We start from the raw sequence: 20,575 nt of genomic DNA, 5'->3' as shown, positions 1-20,575 counted from the left end.
ATTAAGTGACCAAAAGTGCCCCAAAGGGGCATTTTGCTTTGCATTAATTCCTTCTTGTCTGATTTGATTTTTTTTCCTTTCCATTGTAAGCAAGTATCAGGCTTCATCATTCCTTACTTTTTCCTGGGAGAAAATGTGATTTGTTCTGGAGTACTTACAATGCTTCCAAGTTTTATGCTGAATCTCTCCACTTAGGTAACAGATTATACATTTCTAGTTTACATTCTGTTATGAGTTGATAGCATACTCTTCAAGTCATGTTGAAGTACTAATCCCTATTACCTGCAAATGTGACCTTGTTTGTACACAGAGTCCTTACAGATGCAATTCAGTAAAATGATATCATATTGAGTTGGATGAGTACCTCATCATACAAAACTGGCAACCATATACAAAGATGGTAACAAGAAGACACATGGGGAGAAAACATCATGCGATGACAAAGACAAAGATTAGAGAAATGTTACAAGAACCAAAAGGTTAGACATAAATCTCCACAATTCAAAGTCTTAGAAAATTTGCTATTATGATGCTAGGAACTGGGTGATAAGAACTGATTCCTTAGAGGCTTTAGGGAATTTTGGCCTTGCTGATGCCTTGAATTTGGGCTCTTGGCCTTCAGAAGCATAAGATGTTAATTTGCTTTGCTTTAAGCCACCTACTATGTGACATTTGGTTAGGCAAGCCCTGAAAATGCATACATATTACCATTAAAGTTGTTGAAACGTATCCTCAATGGTAAGAGGATTTCAGGGTATTTCCAGATCTCTGCCCACCCTTTCTTTGGATGGTCCCTAAAACTACACTGGGTGTACTTGAAACTACCAGTCAAGAACACCTTGTCCTCACCACTTCATACTTTCATCACCACAGAAACCAAACAACAACAAAAAACCCATCTGGTTGTACATGGCTGCCTATGCAAAGCAGGCACATCTCAAATTCTTTTTTTTTCCTCGGGTTTCTGGTATCCATTTGGTAGCACTTGTTGATGCTGAGTGTCACAGAAAAGGTGACATAGAACAGAGAACAGTGTAAAAATAAGCCTAGTGCTTGAGATAGAAGCGTGGAGACTGGAGGATTAGTGAACTTGGACAGAAAGAAGTGACACCTTGGGAGATGCCAGTTTGAGTCCATGAGGAGGAATAATTACAGCCTTTCAGAATGTTGAAAATATTCTGTCCCAATAGAAAAGTTCTACCTCATTAAATGCGTTTTGGAAATCAGGTTTTAGCTAAACAGGCAATTAAAGGATTCACCCAGTGTTCTGGCTTACTCAAGAAATTATGTTTACACTTGGGAGTTTGTTATTCTTTAACTTTCTGGGCGTGTCATAGGACAGATCTAAATGATTTCCATGCTAAAGAAAATAAAGTCTATTTCATTAAAGACAAGAAACGGAAATATTCTTCCCATTTTTTAGGCTATCCATTGGTCTACAAACATGTTTGCTTGAAGCAGAGCTTTTTAAACACTAGTGGCTTCTTTTCAGATTCTGCAGTACATTTCCTGATGGCAGAGATTGCTTCCTACCATTCAGTTAAGTCCAACGAGGGTTACTAATAGCATTTGTCTTACCTCACTGCTAGGGTATTTTTTTCCTCTCCACTGCTTCAAGTCTGTTTATTAAACAAATAGAAAATGAATGAAATAAATCTCTGCAGGTCTGCTTGGGAAGTGAGGGAAAGAAGATAAACTAAGGTTCTTGCAAGGTCACAGCCTATTCTACAGAATTGCCTGACACTCTATGCAAGGTGGTTTCAAAGCTACCTATAGCCCTCAACCTCTGCAACTATGCTTCAGCAGCAGCACCACTGATGTTTTGTCCACATAATTCTGTATGGTTGGGATAGATTGCAGTGTACTGTAGGATGATTCTGAACATCTCTGGCCTCTATCCACTAGATACCCTCCTACAAATTATTACCAGTACAAATATCTCCAGATATTGCCAAATATCCCCTTAGAGGTGAGACACTCATTTGCCTGCCCCTAGGAATCATGCTCTAGAAAATCATAATATGCTGTAATAAGACAGCACCTTAAGTTTAGAACTATGTGCGACTTAGAACATCTGCTTATTTCACAGTAGGAACATTTTGGTAGCACTGGTGGGCATATGAGTTCATTCATTCATTCATTCATTCACTCAAAACTTGTGACACACTTGACTCCACTTTGAGAATGGAATAAATAAAATGAAGGAACAGGGCCAGGCCAAGAGCTAGCTGTGCTTCACTGAAAGGAGGGCAGTTCAAATAAAATTCCCATGGCCTTTGGCTGCTCAAACTCACAGGGATTATTACCAAGGCAGGGCAGGGGAGTTGTATAGAGGGAGGAGCTTTTCACGTGTTGGTTTTACTTGAAAAACTCCTATCACTCCTCACTTGGTTAATCCTTAGTTCTTCCAAATGTCTTAAAACTTAAATCTTCCTTTTTTTAGGATTTCTTTCTAGCTTCCTCCCTTTTCTTCTCATCTGGACCTGCTCATCATTCAGTTCCTTATTTAATGTTAGGATGGGGGATGGTGAGGGAGAAGTTATTATTTCTGCTATTAATGTATGAGCTTCTGAAACATAAAGGATAGTAAATAAATGTTAATAAAGTACACGAATGACTTTGTGAACACAGACAAATGTGAATATGAATTACATATTTTCTCCTTTATTTACAAGAGGATCATCCTGATACTTCTGTTAAGAAGGAGAGTCTGAATGTTAGTACCTGGCTCACAGGTTAGCAATTATGTCTGCTGAATACATTTTTCTGAACCCTGGAATAATTGTGGCAAATGTGTGAACAAGAGCTGACAAATTACAGAAAAGATTAATACATTCTGCTTTTTTGCTAGTTATGTAAGTTCTGATTCATACCTACAGATTTTGAATTAGCTTTGCTAAGGAGAGCGGATGAGTTCCCTAAGAATGTTCAGGTGGTTTGGAATTCAAACCATTTCAAGTTTACCTCCGAAATACACAACTGAGCTGCTGAGTGATGGCATTAAAATCCTACAGGGCCTAAGATGCTAAATTTTATGTGGGTCAGAGAGAAACAAACTTTCCAGCTGTGTAGTGGGAAAATGTGACTCAAAGTAACAGTGCTTGTGCCTTGTAGCTCTTAGTCATCTGATCCTATTGCTCACAGATGGGCTGTAAAAGCACTTCAGTAATGTGGCCACATGAACAAAGTGAATTTGACAACTGTTGGCACTCAAAAAGTCTGAGTACTTTCTATTTAGCTAGACCTTTTTAAAGACCTTTATTCTAAGTGAAGTTGCAAGTAATTATGAATTTCTCTGTTGTGCAAAGATAGATGGTTGAAAAAAAAGAAGGGAAGAAAAAGAATTCTGAAATTTCATAGCCATCTTTGGAACTAATTTATGGTTCATTCTGGAACACAAACAACCAATTTGGAGGCATAAGAAAGTAAAGACTGAAGCATACCGAGCCCATTTCAGAGGGGGAAAATGAATTCCAGCTCTTGATCATCTTCAGTACCAAATGTTTACTGGTGGAGCATTTGCATTCAGTAGGCCAATTGTAAAGTCAGTAGTTTAAAGACAATTTAATTAACCCCATAGTCTCAACATTACAAGTGAAGATGCCCAATTGGGAAAATCTAAGAAAAAGTATAAAAGTACTAGAGAAATTCCCCATTGTTCCCTCTGCTTGGACTATATGCAATGCACAATCTTCCACTTTTTATGAATCCTAGTCAACTGGAATCACAGAGCTTTGGACATGAAAGTGACAGATTATCTATATGCACATTTGTGTGATATATGAAGAATCTGCTGTTCACAGAATATACATGGCTGCCTAGAACTCTTGCCTACGGGTTGAGAGCTGCCAGATGACCATATGTATTCTTCCAGATAGTTTGAGTCTTCAACTTTCACTTCTTGCATGGAATGTAGGAAATATTTCTCTTCCTCTTCTCTCCATTAAACTCCTTGTTTGACATGTTTTTGTGTATGTGTGTCTCCATTCCATTCTTTTTTAAAGATGCCAAGAATCTGAGACATTTGCCTTTGTGATCACCATTTACTGGTAATGCCTAGTTTCTCTAAAGCTCCCCGTAACCACCGGAACTGTAGAACTTTGCTTCACCATTAATAGAAAAACTGCACATGGTAAGCTTTGGGTCACATCAGCTGAGCTAAGAATGCAAATAGGTAAAGAATGGGATAGTGTTCTAGTACTCTAAGCAACAAGCTTTCCTTTTGGGAGAAAATGGAAAAGACAGGTAAATGAAAGAGAGAAACAAGAGATCTAGATAATGTCAGTGACATGAACATCATTCCATGTACCAAGTATAACTCATGTAGTTGCCTAAGCAGAGTTTCAGAAAGTATTTTCTATAGTGAGAATTTGAATGGCAAATATCAGAGTCCAATAAAAATGCTCAGACCTCAATGAGGACCTAATAAAATAATAATTACCCTATATGGCCATGATGGCCTGGAAAATCTTACTATGGCACATAGATTTATGGTTAAGAAATCCTGAGAGTCTAAACAAAACTCAATTCTGGCTGCACATTAGCAGAGCTAACAGTTAAGAGTATATGGACCTAGATTCACTATGGACCAATTAAATTAAATGTAGGAGGGATGAGTATGCACAGTGCCTGAAAATATTTCCCAGATGATTTGGAAGCAGTGTGAAGAGCAACTGGTCTGAATTCCCACAACACCACCCTCTGCGGAAGCCATATTCTCTTGTGAGTTTATTATATCACAATGGGCGTTTATACAAGCTACACAATCCTCTGAATATGCAATGTGTAGGAGGGAGTGGATGGGCAGGCTTGCCATAAAGATAATGTTTCATGCTGACCTTTTGTTGCATACAATATAAGCATTTTGCAGTGTTCTGCTTTCAGATGTTTTTCAGTTGCATTCTGAAACACTTATTTTAGCATGTGTGCGTACACACACACACACACACACACACACACACACACATCCATAACAACTCTTCTTTGCTTCCAAACACATCATCTATCTTGCTGAAGTAGAGGGAAGTATTCATGTGTGTGACTGTGTTTCATCAGGCGTGTAACAGTTGTTATATATCAAATTGTAATTGCAGGAGAAGGATTTGAGGAGTTACATAGACAAGTAGGGAAGTCAGCACAAAACTACTATAAAACCACGTCTTGTGATTAACCACTCTTATTATTTGGAAGTATTTCTTCTACATAATATGGCACACTAATAACACCACTTTTGAGCTAATCAAATTAGTCATATCCATTATTTCTTGAATTGAATGGGCAATGTTTTTGTGTAAGTCTCATGATAACATAGCCAAAACAAAAAGTAATTTACCCCATGTTTCCTTCCAACAAATCAGACAAAACAGTTCCTCCCTGGCCTCACTTGGGGAGCGCTTTTTTTTTTTTGATACTCACTATTTAATTAATTAATCTGTTTGTTTATTGGTGCTGGAGCTTGAGAGTGATGATCTCTCTCTCTCTCTCTCTCTCTCTCTCTCTCTCTCTCTCTCTCTCTCTCTCTCATTCAAGGCTTGTGCTCTACCAGTTGAGCCACACCTTCACTTCCAACCTTTTTTACTGGTTAATTGGAGATAAAAAAGGATTGCGAATTTTTCTACCTGGCTTTGAACAGCAATCCTCAGATCTCAGGCTTCTGAGTAGCAAATATTATAGGTATGAGCCACCAGTGCCCAGTCAAGACTTTCTTTTTGTGATAGTTCTTCATGTGTCTTTTAAAATATCTTCAGATTATGGAAACTTTTAAGCTTTTGGGACCACCGACAGACAAAGCCTGAGTCTCTTAATATCCAAAAAGTATGGAGTGTGGTCCAGTTAAGGTGAATCCCAACTTGGAAATCATAACCCCAGGGAGTGGGGACAGTATTATGACAGGGTTTCCATTGCATTATGCTCTCCAGGCATTTTGGGTTTCCACATCACACATTCGCTCAAAAAATGACTACCCTTTCTTGTTATTTTCTTAGTCTTTCACATATTTACCTAGTTGTTTCTGATTTAGGATCTATATGTTTTATTTCTACTTCTACTTCTTTGACATCATAATTCTTTACAATAGTACTTATTTTTATGGGCTATTTGTAGTTTATCAAAATCACTTTGATGTTATTTATATCATAGATGTTTAACAAGGTCATTGTAATTGGTGTCACTTGTAAGTTGAGAGTCCTCTTGATGTGCTCACTTCAGTTGCTGATAACATATTAAGTGTACTAGAGCTATGGTCCTGACTGTGTCAGGTACAGGGTCACACCTAAAATTCTCATTACACATCACCACTTTTATATATCTTCCTTCTAGTCATGTTTATTCTTAACATAACTATGATCCAAATATTTTCTCCTTAGACTGTTTTTTTTTTCTTTAAACCAACTATTTGAGGTCAAATTGCCAAGTTCTCCTTGTGGTGGAAAATCCATCTTCTATCACAGGAGACAAAAGAAGACTGCATTTCTGGGAAAATCTAACATGCATTTTACTTGACCTAGACATCAATGACAAAATGATGTCTGACCTCCTCGAGAGACACTTTAAGTATTTTGCCTGTTTGGTTCTCCTTTTTTCTTTTCCTCCTGAGAAGAGATTTGAGATCTATAAGAAAATACTGCTGAGGTGAAAAGCAACTTCTTAGAATAGTAGATGAACAGTCCCCACCTCCCACTGAGAAAAACCTCTGAGCTTTGGGTACGCAGATACAGCAGCAGTAAAGCCAAAGAGCTGAAGAGCCGGAAGCAGAGGTGACCCGAAGCAGCAGCCAATGGCATCCTGGGAATGTGCCTGCCAAGCATGTCAAGATAGTCATGAAGACCTTCATCTGCCAGTGCCTCAGGTCATCCCTAAAAGGCTCAAAAGCGATGGAGGTCTTAAAAGATCTTACAATGAATATTTTTAAAAATATGTAACATTAGAACATGCTATCTCCTTTACCTTAAAAGAGTGCACAGTCTTTTTTATAAAAATATTTTTGTCATGTTTTAGATACTTTTCCTCACAAGGCTTTAAATGAGGTCAATGTAGAGAAAGGCAAAGGAAGCCACTAAATAATATAATCCAACCAGGTCTTTTCATTCACAACAGACATTAAATCAACTCAGAAGGAATTTCAGAGTGTTGATTTTATTTGGCCTCTGTGTTTTGGATGAGTGGCTCAATGTGGGGCCCTAACATTCTCCTGCAGATGCTGGGTCATCACAGAAATGAAGGTCTAGAAGCAGAGATAGGAAGAGAGAGGAGCATGAACAGTGAAGTCCTGTGATAAATATTACAACAGTGACCAAACAAATTGTAGCTGGAGCTTAGAGAACAGTCAACTGATAGTCGTGAGGTCTGGGTATTGGAGGTCAGCCTTGGTCACAGCTCAGGCTGTCAGGTAGGCTCTGGTGTATAGGATTCCTGATGTGTTCCACACACGAAGGGGAGTTAGTCAAAGTCTTTCTAAGGAACACATTATATGAGAATGTCTTACACTCATTCCCTTATAACTAGAGGCACAGAGGGACTTACACAAAATAATCTGGCAGATCAGGAGTAAGTAATTGTTTTAAGCTACATCTCTACGGCAAAGCCTGGCTCTGAAAAATAACTTAGGAATAATGCTCTGTTGAACTAACCAAAAGAGTTACTAATAAGCCCCTTTCCCTGGACATATTTTGGTATATCCACTTCTAGTCATATGTTATGGCTACTATAGAAAGTGAAAACCTTAAGAGAACATTTAATGGTTCTTTAAGACGCTAACAACATCTTGTAAAATGTGTGAGTAAGTCTGTCTTTGCTTCTGGCATTTGTTTTTGAGAACAAATATGTAATCCTTAGGGAGGAAGTCTCAGAGAAATGGCTGGTAAGATTCAAAAGGCATTTCTCCCACCAGCATAAAACCAAGGTTTTGCTCAATAACTTCATGTTTTTACAATGTATGGTGTGGTGGCACGTATGTCTATGTCTATAGAAATTGAGCAGGCAAATTGGAACCTTCAAAGAAGCAAGCCTGTTGAGACCTGCTTCTTCCTTCTCTCCTTCTTACCCCTCCCCACATAACTGGGACCCAACCCAGGTCTTCTGACCAACCCAAGCAATCAGGTATATTTTCAAAGCTCACACAACTCAACATCACTACATACTGCAGCTTGTCTGGTTCTATTTGTGGAGACACACCCTGTTTTCTTTCCCATTTCTAGAGTGATCTCCGCCTTACTGGAAACCTGTTCAGCCTCCACTTTCCTTGAAGCTGGGGTTTTATGTACGTCCTTCTTTCCTCACCCACCTGCTAGGAACTGGAGCCTGATGCTATACCCACAGGGCTGTCACTCCCAGCAGAGATCATGGTTAAAATCATGGTTAATATACATTGCCTACCCTGGCTAAGGGTACCTCCACCCCTTTCAGAAATCTAGTGACACTACTCTTCTTGAATTGTGACCCTTTAAGTAGGAGAGAAGTAGGGGATCTCAGGGGTTAAGTATCCAGGTTTTCAATCTATACCATCTGGGTTGAGACCCTGACTCTCTCTGTCCGCATACCTGTGTAAGTCCAAGTCTATATCAGCAAGATCACTATGATGGTGAAACTAAACATGGTAGTCAGTTCATGGAGCCATTGGAGCACAGCCACTGAGTTGTCTATAGGAGTTGCTGGAGGAAGTGTCCTGTGCCTTCTCTTACTTCCCTCTGAATATCTAGCACCAGTGTACCAAAATGTATCCCCAGAACCCCAAAGCTCTCTGTGGGTCACTTCTAACTATAATGGGACAAAATGGTTGGGTTTGGTAAAGAAGATCCTGTTGATCTGACCCTTGCTTATGTCCCTAGGTCTGGCCACACCTGTCATGGATGCCCAGAATAAGTCAAGTCACCTCTCTTAATGTTCCTGCTGCTCCTTCTGCTGACAAACTTTTCTTTGAGGAATATGTTTGGCTTTGGAGACTGCTTAGAGTTTACTGCTTTGTGCCTGAGTATGTCTTGTCCTTTTCCTATATGAGCTTGTTCAGCCCTGCTTATATGTGTATTCCCCACTAAATTCTAAAACCCTTAGAAGCTTGACTTCAACTCCTTAGTCAATGTCTGAGCATAGCCAGGTATTCAGACAGCAGATATGGCTGCATGGCTGCACTGTGTAAAGAAATGAATATGGCGAAGCCTTGAGTTGGGTACATCCCAGTACAGAGTAAGCCAGAGCTCAAGTCCCTTGTGAGACTTTCTTCATCCTTGCTCCTTTTCCATTCAATTTCCTACTTTTCCACCACTCATACCATCTTTCCCATTATTTACAGAAAATGAGAAAATATAATTGTTTGGTGGATGCAATAAATATCAGTCAGTTCAATATTTAGATACAATCTTTTAACACAGAATGTATCAGTGTCCATCTATGTGGTAGTATTCTCACAGGGCTCAGGAAAGATTCATATATTAAATACAAGTTTTAAAAGCTTCACTCTTAAATTGCTATGAGATAAATATGAAGCACATAATACTCTATTAAAGCACATGTCAGCATCCTCAAAATTAGAATCGCCTGGCTCTTACTTGCCCCAATAGTTAACAATGGTAAAGGAGAAACTCTTGTCTTTAGGAGTATGCACTTCCTCTGTCATGAAATAATAGCCAACAAGAGACATCTACTCAAGGTCCAATAAAGAAAACAAGATGCCCTTTATATCTGAAACATCACCTTTGTTCCCATAAGAGGCAGGAAATATGTGTTCTGTGCAGGTGGGAATCTGTTCTACCAACAAATTCCCTTGATAGTTGCATAGTACATGGATCATGCAGATTTCCTTTGAGACAAAATTAAAAACACTTCCCCCACCCTAACAATGGTTCATATGAAAGCATGCCATTTTATATTTCCTGGACAAAATGAAAAATAGTTAAAACAGCTTTAAGCATTTTAATCTTTGAGTGGCCAATAAAATACTATGGAAGGTTTTTGTCCGTTTTATTAACCCTGTGTTTCAAGGAGTGAAACTAAAGGCTTAAGGGCAAAAGAGATTGTGGTTTAGTTCTTCCAGAATAGAGTGTAGTAGAGTGTAGTATTGTAGAATTGTGTGTGTGTGTGTGTGTGTGTGTGTGTGTGTGTGTGTGTGTAATATACTGGGAAACTTTGCATCTTCTACTAGAAGAGAGCTTGAATAAGATTTCTATAGCATTCTATGTATAAGAATATACAACAGGACATTGCCAGTACATTTATGATTATATGATTTTCCCCCAAACAATAAGAGTTCTGAGTATTAAAGAGAGTACACTATTTTTTAGAAATGCCTTTTAAAAATATTTTTATTTCTAAATTAGCTTACACTAATAGTACATGAGGGATTCATTGCTGTATTTCCATTGATGCATAATGTGTACTTTGAACAAATCCAGCTCCTTCATTATATTCCTACAGTCCCTTTTGTAAACAACATTTTTATATATGGAAAAATATATAAACATATACATATATGCACACACACACACACTCACATTCCTCGGCATCCTTTCTTTTCTCTCTCTCTCTTCTTTAAACCCTCACACCAGAGAGTCCCTGAAAGGGGAACCATTACCAATTGTTCAGGGCTGAGTAGTGTTGTGTGGTATGGTGTAATATAGAATATGCATAGTTGTCCCACTCCTATGTCACGCTGAGGCTGTAACCTTGCATTTGACTCTAAACCCAGATGGCCCAAAGGGATGGAGAACCATTGGGTAAAGTTGATTTGGAAGTATGACATGGTATTTCAAAATTCTTTAGCAGGGTGTAAAATGACCAGACCCTCAAGTAATCTTCTGGCAAGGAGACTATCTAGAACAAACTTTACCATATGACTCATCTGTTCTTTTAGGGTAGACATCAAGCAGGATGTATAGCTTTAAGCCAGTCTTGGGCACAGCTAATTCTAAAACTGATTTCACAGTATAATCATTTGAAAAGTGATAATTTAAAGTTCCATAAACTATAGCTACTCGGGCCTGGTTTCTAGATACTCTGATTTAATAGATATGTATTAAATATATATACAGAAGGGGAAGGTGCAGACATCTGTATTTTAAAAGTTTTCTCTGGTGATTCTGATGCCTCGACAAATTTGAAGATCTTGGGTTCATGAAAAGGGCCTGGGTTTTAAAACATGTTCAATTTTTTTTTCCAGTAGGAAAATTAGAATTCAAAAGCCAGTATGGAAAGAAAAAATATCAGAGAGGAAATACAGTATTCCCCACAATTTAACAACATTCTTTAGGGAACAAAAACAGAAGCAAAGTGTTTAAAGACAACCATTGGAGCACAATAGTCTACCTACTGAGAGCCTATGTGTTCGGCAAACTTTGTTTTAGGAAGTTCTTTCCGATGACGAAGTATGGTGTGTGTGTGTGTGTGTGTGTGTGTGTGTGTGTGTGTGTGTGTGTGTATTTCTCTAGAGTATTAGTTGGTTTTATACACATACACACACACACACACACTACCATATTCTAAGTATGAAAGAAAAAGAGGAAGAGTCTTGACATAAGCCATCTTTGTATGAAGACAGTAGCCCTGTTCTCTCTCTATTGCAAATATAGCCAGGAGCACCATGGAAGGCCAGATCCCACAGGCCAGTGTACAAAACTCCCTATTCCCAGGGACCAGCCTTTTCTGGGCATCTCATCACAGATAACTGATGTTTAGAAGTAGGGCACACTAAGGAGATTCATTTGGAAGATGAAATGTGTGCTATTTTACAGGCTTGAGGCAGGCTTTTGAAATGATTGGACTTCCCAGGATCTCACAATTGCTGCTTTTGTACTTCAACCTTCTTAACAATGTAGACCACACTGCTCATCATTGAAAGAGTATTCTACATTTGGAACCTTTTCATAATTTAAGGATCTTCAGTACAGCTTACCTAAAATTGTAGTAAATAGTATGCAACTTAATTTAGTTAAAATCGAAGTTGAGATAATTTTTTCAGTTTAAGAGATGGAAAATGAAAAAAAAGAACCAGTTTCTTTCAGTTGAGAGTTTAAGACGCCTATCACTGTTGGCTGAAGTTGAAAATGTTTCAGATGCTTAACAATGAATAATCTTTCCCATTTTAGTATCATTCTTTGTATCATCCTTTAGTAATGTGAGAAAATTTTTCCACCAAAGATGACCACAATGCTATTTCATAAGCTGTGAAATCTTAATTCCATACATGACTTCATATATGGCAGTGTATTAATCATCATTTTATAAAGTTATCTCTTAAACAAACAAAGAAAACTAATACCAGTTCCAACAGAATAGAGTTTTTTTTTTTAACATGGTGCTGAGTGCTTGGAGACAATTTGATTTTTTTCTTTTTTGTGCAAGTCCTGGGCTTGAACTCAGGGCCTGGGCTTTTTTGTTGTCATTTATTTTCTATAAGGCTAGTGCTCTACCACTTGAGACACAACTCCACTTGTGGCTTTTTGGTGTTAACTGGAGATAAGATTCAGGGATCTTCCTGCCCAAGCTGTCTTTGCACTGTGATCCTCAGATCTCCACCTCCTGAGTAGCTAGACACTGTATCTGGTGACAATCTAATTTTTTTTTCTTTTTCTTTTTCTTTTTCTTTTTTTTCTTTATTCTTTTTTCTTTTTTTTTTTTTTTTGCCAGTCCTGGGGCTTGGACTCAGGGTCTGAGCACTGTCCCTGGCTTCTTTTTGCTCAAGGCTAGCACTCTGCCACTTGAGCCACAGCGCCACTTCTGGCCATTTTCTGTATATGTGGTGCTGGGGAATCGAACCCAGGGCCTCATGTATATGAGGCAGGCACTCTTGCCACTAGGCCATATCCCCAGCCTGACAATCTAATTTTTTAAATCTCATGATTTAGTATACTTTAAGTATACTTATTTGATAATTACACATCAGTAAAATTATCTAGGGTAACTCTAGCCATAAATCCTATTTATAGTTTTCACGTAGCTGACAGGGATATACTGCATCTATCTTTTTGTTGATTGTTGTAGCAATTTAATGAACTTTTGCTCAGACTGGCTTCAAACTCTGATACTTTCAATTTTAGCTTCCTGTATGACTAAGATCACAAGCATGAGCTACCACTCCTACTTATGTTTGTGTATTTAAGAATAAAGTCTAGTTTCAAGAAAAAAGTACAAACACATATTTTTATTTTTCAATGAAGACCTGCTCCTGGATGTTCTGATTTTCCTCAGTGCTAATCACAGAATCATCAAGACTCATTTTTCCCCCTTTGATACTAACTCATTACAAATCACCACTTGGTTTACTATTTCTAAATAGTTCATCTCATAATATCTGCTTTGAGCATGATTTAAAAACACAGATAACAAGTTAAACTTTATTAGCCCTTAATTTCTTTGAATGTCATAAAAAAGGAATTGAAGCCAAGCTGGTAACCATTTTGCTATCTATAATTTTGGCATTTTGTGTTTGTATGATTTTATTCCCAATGCACATCTGGAACCTAGAGAAATTACAGATTTCACTATTACAGATTTACCATTGGGTTCTATCCTGATAAGCTCTGAGTAGATGAAAACTTGGAAGTAAAAAATATATTTAGTGCATTTCACTCACTGAATATTACAATTTAGTCACATTGTACATTGTAGAGTATCTTCTATTTTTCCAGCTAGCTGGCAGCTAAGTCTTGCTGCCATAGTCTAGCATCTCAAGAGATCACTGCACTACATATTGCTATCCCAGGAAAAAGCCAAAATGCAAAGTATGGTTTCTTTAGTGCTTTTGTCTATTATAAAATTGAATTATGTTGAATTATTAGAAACTGGGGGCCACCTACCAGTGTGCTCATTCAGACTGGGTCCCTTTTATAATCATATTTTGTATTTTCACCAGAGTACTCTCCCTCTCTCACCCCCACCCCAAATACCAATGTTCCTCCCTTCAAGTGTCTTCCATAGTTTCCCACTGCTGTCATGAGAAAATCCAAACTTATCATGCCCACTGGATTAACAACTCTGCCATCTGGCCCGGATCACTCCTTTCCTTTTTATCACTTGAATTCTGAAGTTCCAATCAAAGTGGACTGCTAAAATTTCCCCGTGTGAGACTTTTCTCATCTCCATTCCTCTTTTATTAGAATATTCTCTTGTGCTTTGCTCAGCTACTTGCATTCCATCCACAACCTGTCTAGATTGTCCCCCCTTTATGCTCTTCTCTAAGTATCTTTGATGCATCTTACTTCTGTTCTGTTGCTCTATCCACAGTACTATTCACTAGTTGAATTATTTCTGCTATACAATGTTCAATATTATTTGCTTTTGATTTACAATAGCATATATTTGATCTATTTCCAAAATATAAAACAGCATACTAATTTTAAAAAGGAAGCGAGAATACAAAACAATGTGTGAGAGAGAGAAAGTAACATGGGTTGATAACACTTAGAATCTAGCTACATGTTTCTGGCAAACAAAGCAAAATAAAGTACTCATTAGTTATTTGGTAGTAATTTAATCATGTGGTTGTGTGTATTTTTTATTATTTTTTTTTTTGCCAGAGCTGAGGACTGAAATCAAGGCCTTGCATTTGCCAGGCAGGTGCTCTTCTGCTGAACTAAATCCACATCCCCATTTGTGTGTATTTTTATGATTAAAAATCTATAGGGATCTTCTCTCACTAAATGTAATATTTGAAATAGCTTGGATTTATTTTAGAAAACACATAGCAAATTGGTTAGTTTAGCACTATATATATACATACATACATATATATTCTTAGTAAAATGATTGGTGATATGTCAAGACTGAACATTTGAAGCCATTTTCTTTATTTAGAAATCTAAATATGTAAATGATCTACATATGAATATAAATATGAGCAAGAGAAAACTTAGAACTATCAGAGAGGAGTCCAGTGCCAATGGCTCATACCTGTTATCCTAGGCATAGAGAGGTTGTTTTGAGGATAGAAAGAGGTTCAAAGCCAGCCTGAGCAGACAAACCCCAGAAATTCTTATATCCAACAAACCAGCAAAAAACAAGAAGTGGAGATGTGGTTCAAGGGGTAAAGCAATAGCTTGAAGTGGAAAAAGTTAATCAAAAGCACAAGGTCCTGAATTCGAGGTTTAGTAACAGTGTAGGACCATGCACCCTCCCCCAACCAGAGATATTAGAGAGGAAATGAAGGATCTGGGAGTGGAAGAATAGAGGGAAAACAGCAAACTTTAATAACTGCAACATCTTATAGGTAAACTGTCTACTTTGATTTATTATAAAGTGGAACAGCAAACTTTTATAAGAAATAAATTTGAACATAAAATGAACTATACTTGTTAACTTATATCTATCAGTAGTGGGATAGTTGATAATCTACCTTCTTCAAACATAAACTTATAACACATATAGATGTAGATGTCCCTCTCTAATTAGCTGTTTTATGGGACTGAAACAATATGTACAGATACTATGTATTTCTTCACACTTCATATCAGGGGTTCGTTTCTACTGTAGAGGTTTATTTTTAAACTTGAATAAAAGTGTGTGTGTGTGTGTGTGTGTGTGTGTGCATGCGTGCGTGCATGCTAGTTCTGGGGGTTGAACTCAGGACCTTGGTGCTGTCTTTGAGCTTTAGTGCTGTGCCACTAGAGCTACAGCTCCACTTTCAGCTTTTTGTTGGTCAATTGGAAATAAGAGTCTCACAAACTTTCCTGTCCAAGCTGACTTTGAACCATGATCCTTAGATCTCAGATTCCTGAGTATCTTACAGGTGTGATACACTGGTGACCAATGAAAAGAGATAGTTTTTAAAATCAAGAAACACTCTAGTTAGTCACTGTCAAACCCAGATTTCACGATGATGGAAGTTTCTACATTTCTACATCTGTGCTATCCAACTGAAACACAAATGTTCTATTAGCACCTTTGCCCTCACATGCAGAACACTTGAAGAAGAGTGGCTAGTATGACTGAGGAACTGAATTTTATTAAATATTACTTGAATACAATTTAAATATTAGCCACAAGTGGGTCATAATTCCAGTATTGTGCAAAACAGCTTTTACCAGACTGTCTGCATCTGAAGCTGACCTTCTCTCCCTTGGTTTGTACCTTTAATAACGGACTCCACTGCTGTCATCACTGGGTGAGGTTATAAGCTGTCATACACGCTCATGAAAGCTTTGCTTGCATTTATTATTTTAAGAACTCTACACTACCCAAAAAATTCAGAAAAAATTATTATTTATTGTCATGGCAACAGGGAGAGGATCATTCCTGTTTCTGTCATTAGCTTTATACTGGGACTCAATGATAAACTTTACCAAAGGGAAGTCCATGAGTTGGAGGTAGAGGTGAGTCAGCACTGTTAGAAGAGAATTTGCATTTTCAGTCAGATTCATTCCCAGCACAGCATTCTCCAAAGTCCTGGGGTGGGGGTTGGGAGTGGTGGGGGATCTCATCCAGTCGCCCTGCCAAATTCTTCTCAAGGTGGCTTTTCTCCTTTGACTTTCTTATTTCGCTCCCCGTTTTAAGATCAAGTGGGCAGTTTGATTTCCTTAGGGTCAGCAGTGGCTTGCTCTAGCCTTTTTGTTTTTCCTCTTAATTTCCTTAATTGGAGGATCCTCCACACTTACGCTCTTTGAAATGCTATTTTGTAAATTGCTTTTTCCTCTAAGGCTGTCATGCTCCCCCCCCCTCTATGTCCCCCCCCCCTCACCATCTGTGTTGGAGACTCTTTTCTCTCAAGGGCCTTTCTTTCTCTACTTAGTCATGCTATGTGTAGAACCCACATCCACATGGTTGGCCTTTCTGACTCATCCCCGGAGGTTCATTTGCTCCAGGGAATCCCGCTCCCACTGCAGTGGAACAACAGGGAGGGTCCAGTGAAGTGAGCCCAGTCTAAAATCTGCCTCTTTTCCTGGCAACTTTCCCTTTAGTCCAAAGCTACACAAGAAGGGAAAGAAGAAGAAAAAGAAAAAGAACCCCCTTTCCCTCTTCAAGGTAAGGTTTTTTATAAATAGGTTTTTTTGTTGCTTTTTTTTTTAAAAAAATTCTAAATTCCAGTTTATAAGGTACCTTTGTTATTGCTATTGCTTGTAAATATCTGGCTAGTAGAAAAACCTGCATATGCTCCAATTTTTCTTTTTCCATCACCAGCAAGCCAACAGAGTCTATTCTAACAGCCACACTTCCCTTCTAGTTACAGTGTACACTAGCCTTCCTTTTGAAATATATTATTCATAAATGTGAACAGTCACAGAACTACAGCTCCTCCTATGCAGAGATAGGAGATGGGCAGGTGGAAATTGCTCATCCATCTTATTGGCTGCTCTGGGTTTGTACAGAACCATATCTTCACACTGTCCCCCTGGAGGCCAGGCTTTTCCTTAGTCCCCAAGGCTCCTCCAAGATAATCTTCTGCCAAACATGACTCAAGTCCATGATTACCCAATCCAGATGGGTTCAAGCAATAAATTCCTCCAACCAGTTTTGCTAAAAGGGTCAAAGTTGAATAACATAATGATAATAAAAATAGGACTACTGTGTCAGATTTCACTTCGGCCAATAACCCAGGCAATTAATCTATATGCATCACTACTAAACATATCCTAAAAGTATAAGATAGATAGATGTTCTATCTTGAATGTCTCCTTAGCTCAGAGGAGGCTGACCTAGTGAGCCATTTTCCACATCTAACTAGAGGTATCTAGAGAAGAAATCAAGAGGTACACTATGGTTTTAGTTTTGTCAACTTGCTTAGCTCCACAAAATGCCAGGTTTTTCCTACTTAAGGCATCTTTCATTTACATAGGTGTACTATATGTACTATATACATATTGTGTATAGTACATATGGATTTATTCTACATACTATATAATACATATAGTATGTAGTACACATAGTATTGCTATATAAGTTACGTATATAACATGCATACACACATACATAACTATCAATCTTAGACAATTCCACTTATTTTTTATTTTTTAAGAGAACCACATAAGATCATTTTAGGTGGGGACACATGCCCATTGAGAGTGCTGACTCTTACCCTTGGCACGAAGCCTGACGAAATTATTTTAATACTTAATCCCATGTGCATAGAGGAATCCGTTAAGGGACTGTCAACCTGGGAATGGATTACAGCCATCTCCCCTTCCCAGGAAATCAGGGCTCCTCTGTGGCTGAGGGTCAAGAGGTTCCTTTGCTGGCAAAGTTGCATTAACTCCTATGAAACTCATTTGAGCTAAATTCCAGCTGAACTACCCAGCCGGAAGGGGAAGGGAGATGTGACATTTCTGACGACCTCGGCAGCTCCCACGCATCAGTCTCCTAAAATGGGGTGCGTGTGTGTGTGTGTGTGTGTGTGTCTGTGTGTCTGTGTGTCTGTGTGGCGGCAACGCTACCCCAGGATGCACAACTGGGAGCCAGGGCTTTGGGGCCCTGACAGCGGCCCCGCAGGCACGCCCCGTCCTCGCCCTGCAGCTCCTCTTACCTTGACCACGTCGTCATTGAGATGCTTGGGGTCGCGGTTGACCAGGTCGATCTCCTTGGTGTGTGCGTCGTACACTTGCTTCTCATTCACCTCGTCGGCCATGGCCTTATTATTGGGCTTGTAGATGTTGCCCTGTTCCCGCACCGGAACCGTGTAGAGATGGCCCTGCCGGGGACCGATGGCCGGGAGTCGGGGGTGGGGTGGGGCGGGGAGGAAGGTGACAACCACCACGGAAAGAGAAATTGAAAAGAAAAACAAACAACAACAAGAGAAAAAAAAAAACACACAAAACAAGCGTCAGAAATCAACCTGGCGACGGAAAAGCGGACGAACTTCGAGCTCGAAAGCGAACTAACCGCTTCCCCCCCGCGATGGTTACGCGCTCAGCAAACTCCTGCGCACCGCCAGCTTTTTAAGAGGATCCCCAGGACACCACACCCCTCGGTACCAGGCAGGGAGCGCCGGCCTCCCCCGCCCGCCGCCAGGGGTCAGGGCAAACCCCGCCACGCGCCCTCCGGCCCGCCCCGCGGCCCCAGCCCCCGCACCCGGCTCGGGGCTCCCTTCCCGGACTCGGAAGAGGAGGAGGCGGGTCTCTGCCTTCCCTACTCCCCGCCACTCCACCCTCGTCCGCCGCGCTCCACCTGATCCACTTTCCCATCCTGATCCCTTTTAACCCGATCCCTTTTATCCCTCCCAGTTTTATCCATAAAATCCAGCCAGAACCTCCGGACCCACGGAGCATCCCCAGTCCGCTTGCTCCTTGGCGCTTCTCCTATGCACCTGCTGGAGTCCCCCACCCTTCCTCTAATCCCAGTAACTCCCAGTGACGTGCCACTTGCTGTGATGGTCCTATGCCCCCATTTCGGGGACCAGAAACTACCCACAACTGCCTCTAGCCTGCGGGACTACAAGGACCAGCCCAGACTGCCCTTCCAAGAATGAACTGCTGATGTTTTGGGGGGACCGAGGTGCCCGGGTTGCTGGTGACAGGAGTTAGTAGAAAAGCAGACAGTCAGGGAACTGAGGCCTATGCAATTTACAAATAGGATAAATTGGCAAAGTAAAATCTGCTTAACAAGGAAGTGGGGGGGGGCAAGGGGTTAGAAAGGAATGAGGAAGAAAAAGGAAGGATGAGGAGATAAGGGATGAGGCCCTAAAAAAAATCTTTGGCACTACCTAACAGAAAACAGAAAGGACACCCGCCAATCAGAAAACCGACTTCAAGCCCCCCCCCCACCTCATTTAACCCAGGACCAATCTCTGTCACCCATTGGCACAAGGTGGTTAAGATGTCCTCAAGAGCTCTTTCTCAGTCATATTTCTCTTCTAATAAACTTTCCTATCATTTTCACTCGTGTTTAGATTTTTCCTGAATTCTTCTCTTGACAGACACAAGGACCAAGGCGTCTGTCTGTCTTTGTCTCTCTATCTCTGTCTCTTGGTGGGTCTATGAGTCTCTCATCTCTCCTCTCTGTCTCTCTCCCTAACTTAGATTCCCAGATGGTAAAACTGGTAGTGGTGGTGGTAGCTGGAGACAAGCACACACACACATACACACACACACACACACACACACACACACACACACACACACACACACACACACGGGGGTTTCAACTCCTCGGACTCCCAGAAAGCAGAGGGTGGACCACACGGTCCCGTGACTCGCAAACACCGTGGATCCACAGGGGAAACGAACCTGTGGTTGGCAGACCCTTCCCCAGCACCCCGAGATCCCCTTTTCCATGGTCTCCTATCTTAGGGACTCTCCTCATCCCCTGCCCGACAGGAAAATCAAAAGCATTCCTGGCTTCTCTTCACCTCCCCGCCCAGGCCCATTCCTCAGCGGTGCCAACTGGAGAGGAGGGCCGCAAAGTGAAGAGAGGGCCGGGGCAACGAAAGCAGTCGGAATATTTGGAATGGGAGATAGCAGAAGCGGGTACTCCACGCGCGCCCCAGCCGGCGCGCCCCCACCATAGCCTACCTCGGAGTCTACGTATTTGCCCCCAGACATGCTGGCGCGTGGCGGGATGCAGGCACTGAGGAGGTTTCCCGGGGCTGTGATTTAAGGGAACTGAGGAAGGAAGATCTTGTATTGTATGGGGAAAAAAAGGCGCTGGCTGGGGGGCGGTGGCT

The 20,575-nt window shown here is 40.3% G+C and overlaps 1 protein-coding gene across 2 annotated transcripts in view; it reads right to left on the bottom strand.

Moving 5' to 3' along the window:
* The window catches only part of Cav1 (caveolin 1), a 31,639-nt gene extending 11,064 nt beyond the window's left edge, over positions 1 to 20,575 (bottom strand). Inside the window, exons 1-2 of one of the 2 annotated variants that reach the window (XM_048340103.1) lie at positions 20,424 to 20,575; positions 18,440 to 18,604 (exon numbers count right to left, since the gene is read on the bottom strand). In XM_048340103.1, coding sequence (XP_048196060.1) covers positions 18,440 to 18,604; positions 20,424 to 20,453 — 195 coding nt within the window. In that variant the 5' untranslated portion in view covers positions 20,454 to 20,575. Of the gene's footprint in view, positions 1 to 18,439; positions 18,605 to 18,795; positions 18,889 to 20,423 lie in introns of those variants that run through there. The other variant, XM_048340104.1, reaches the window with a different exon arrangement.

The sequence above is a fragment of the Perognathus longimembris genome, chromosome 2 (assembly GCF_023159225.1).
Source record: "Perognathus longimembris pacificus isolate PPM17 chromosome 2, ASM2315922v1, whole genome shotgun sequence".
Lineage (NCBI taxonomy): Eukaryota > Metazoa > Chordata > Mammalia > Rodentia > Heteromyidae > Perognathus > Perognathus longimembris.
Note: the sequence above shows the minus strand (reverse complement) of the source record. Positions and strands in the feature narration are given on the sequence as shown.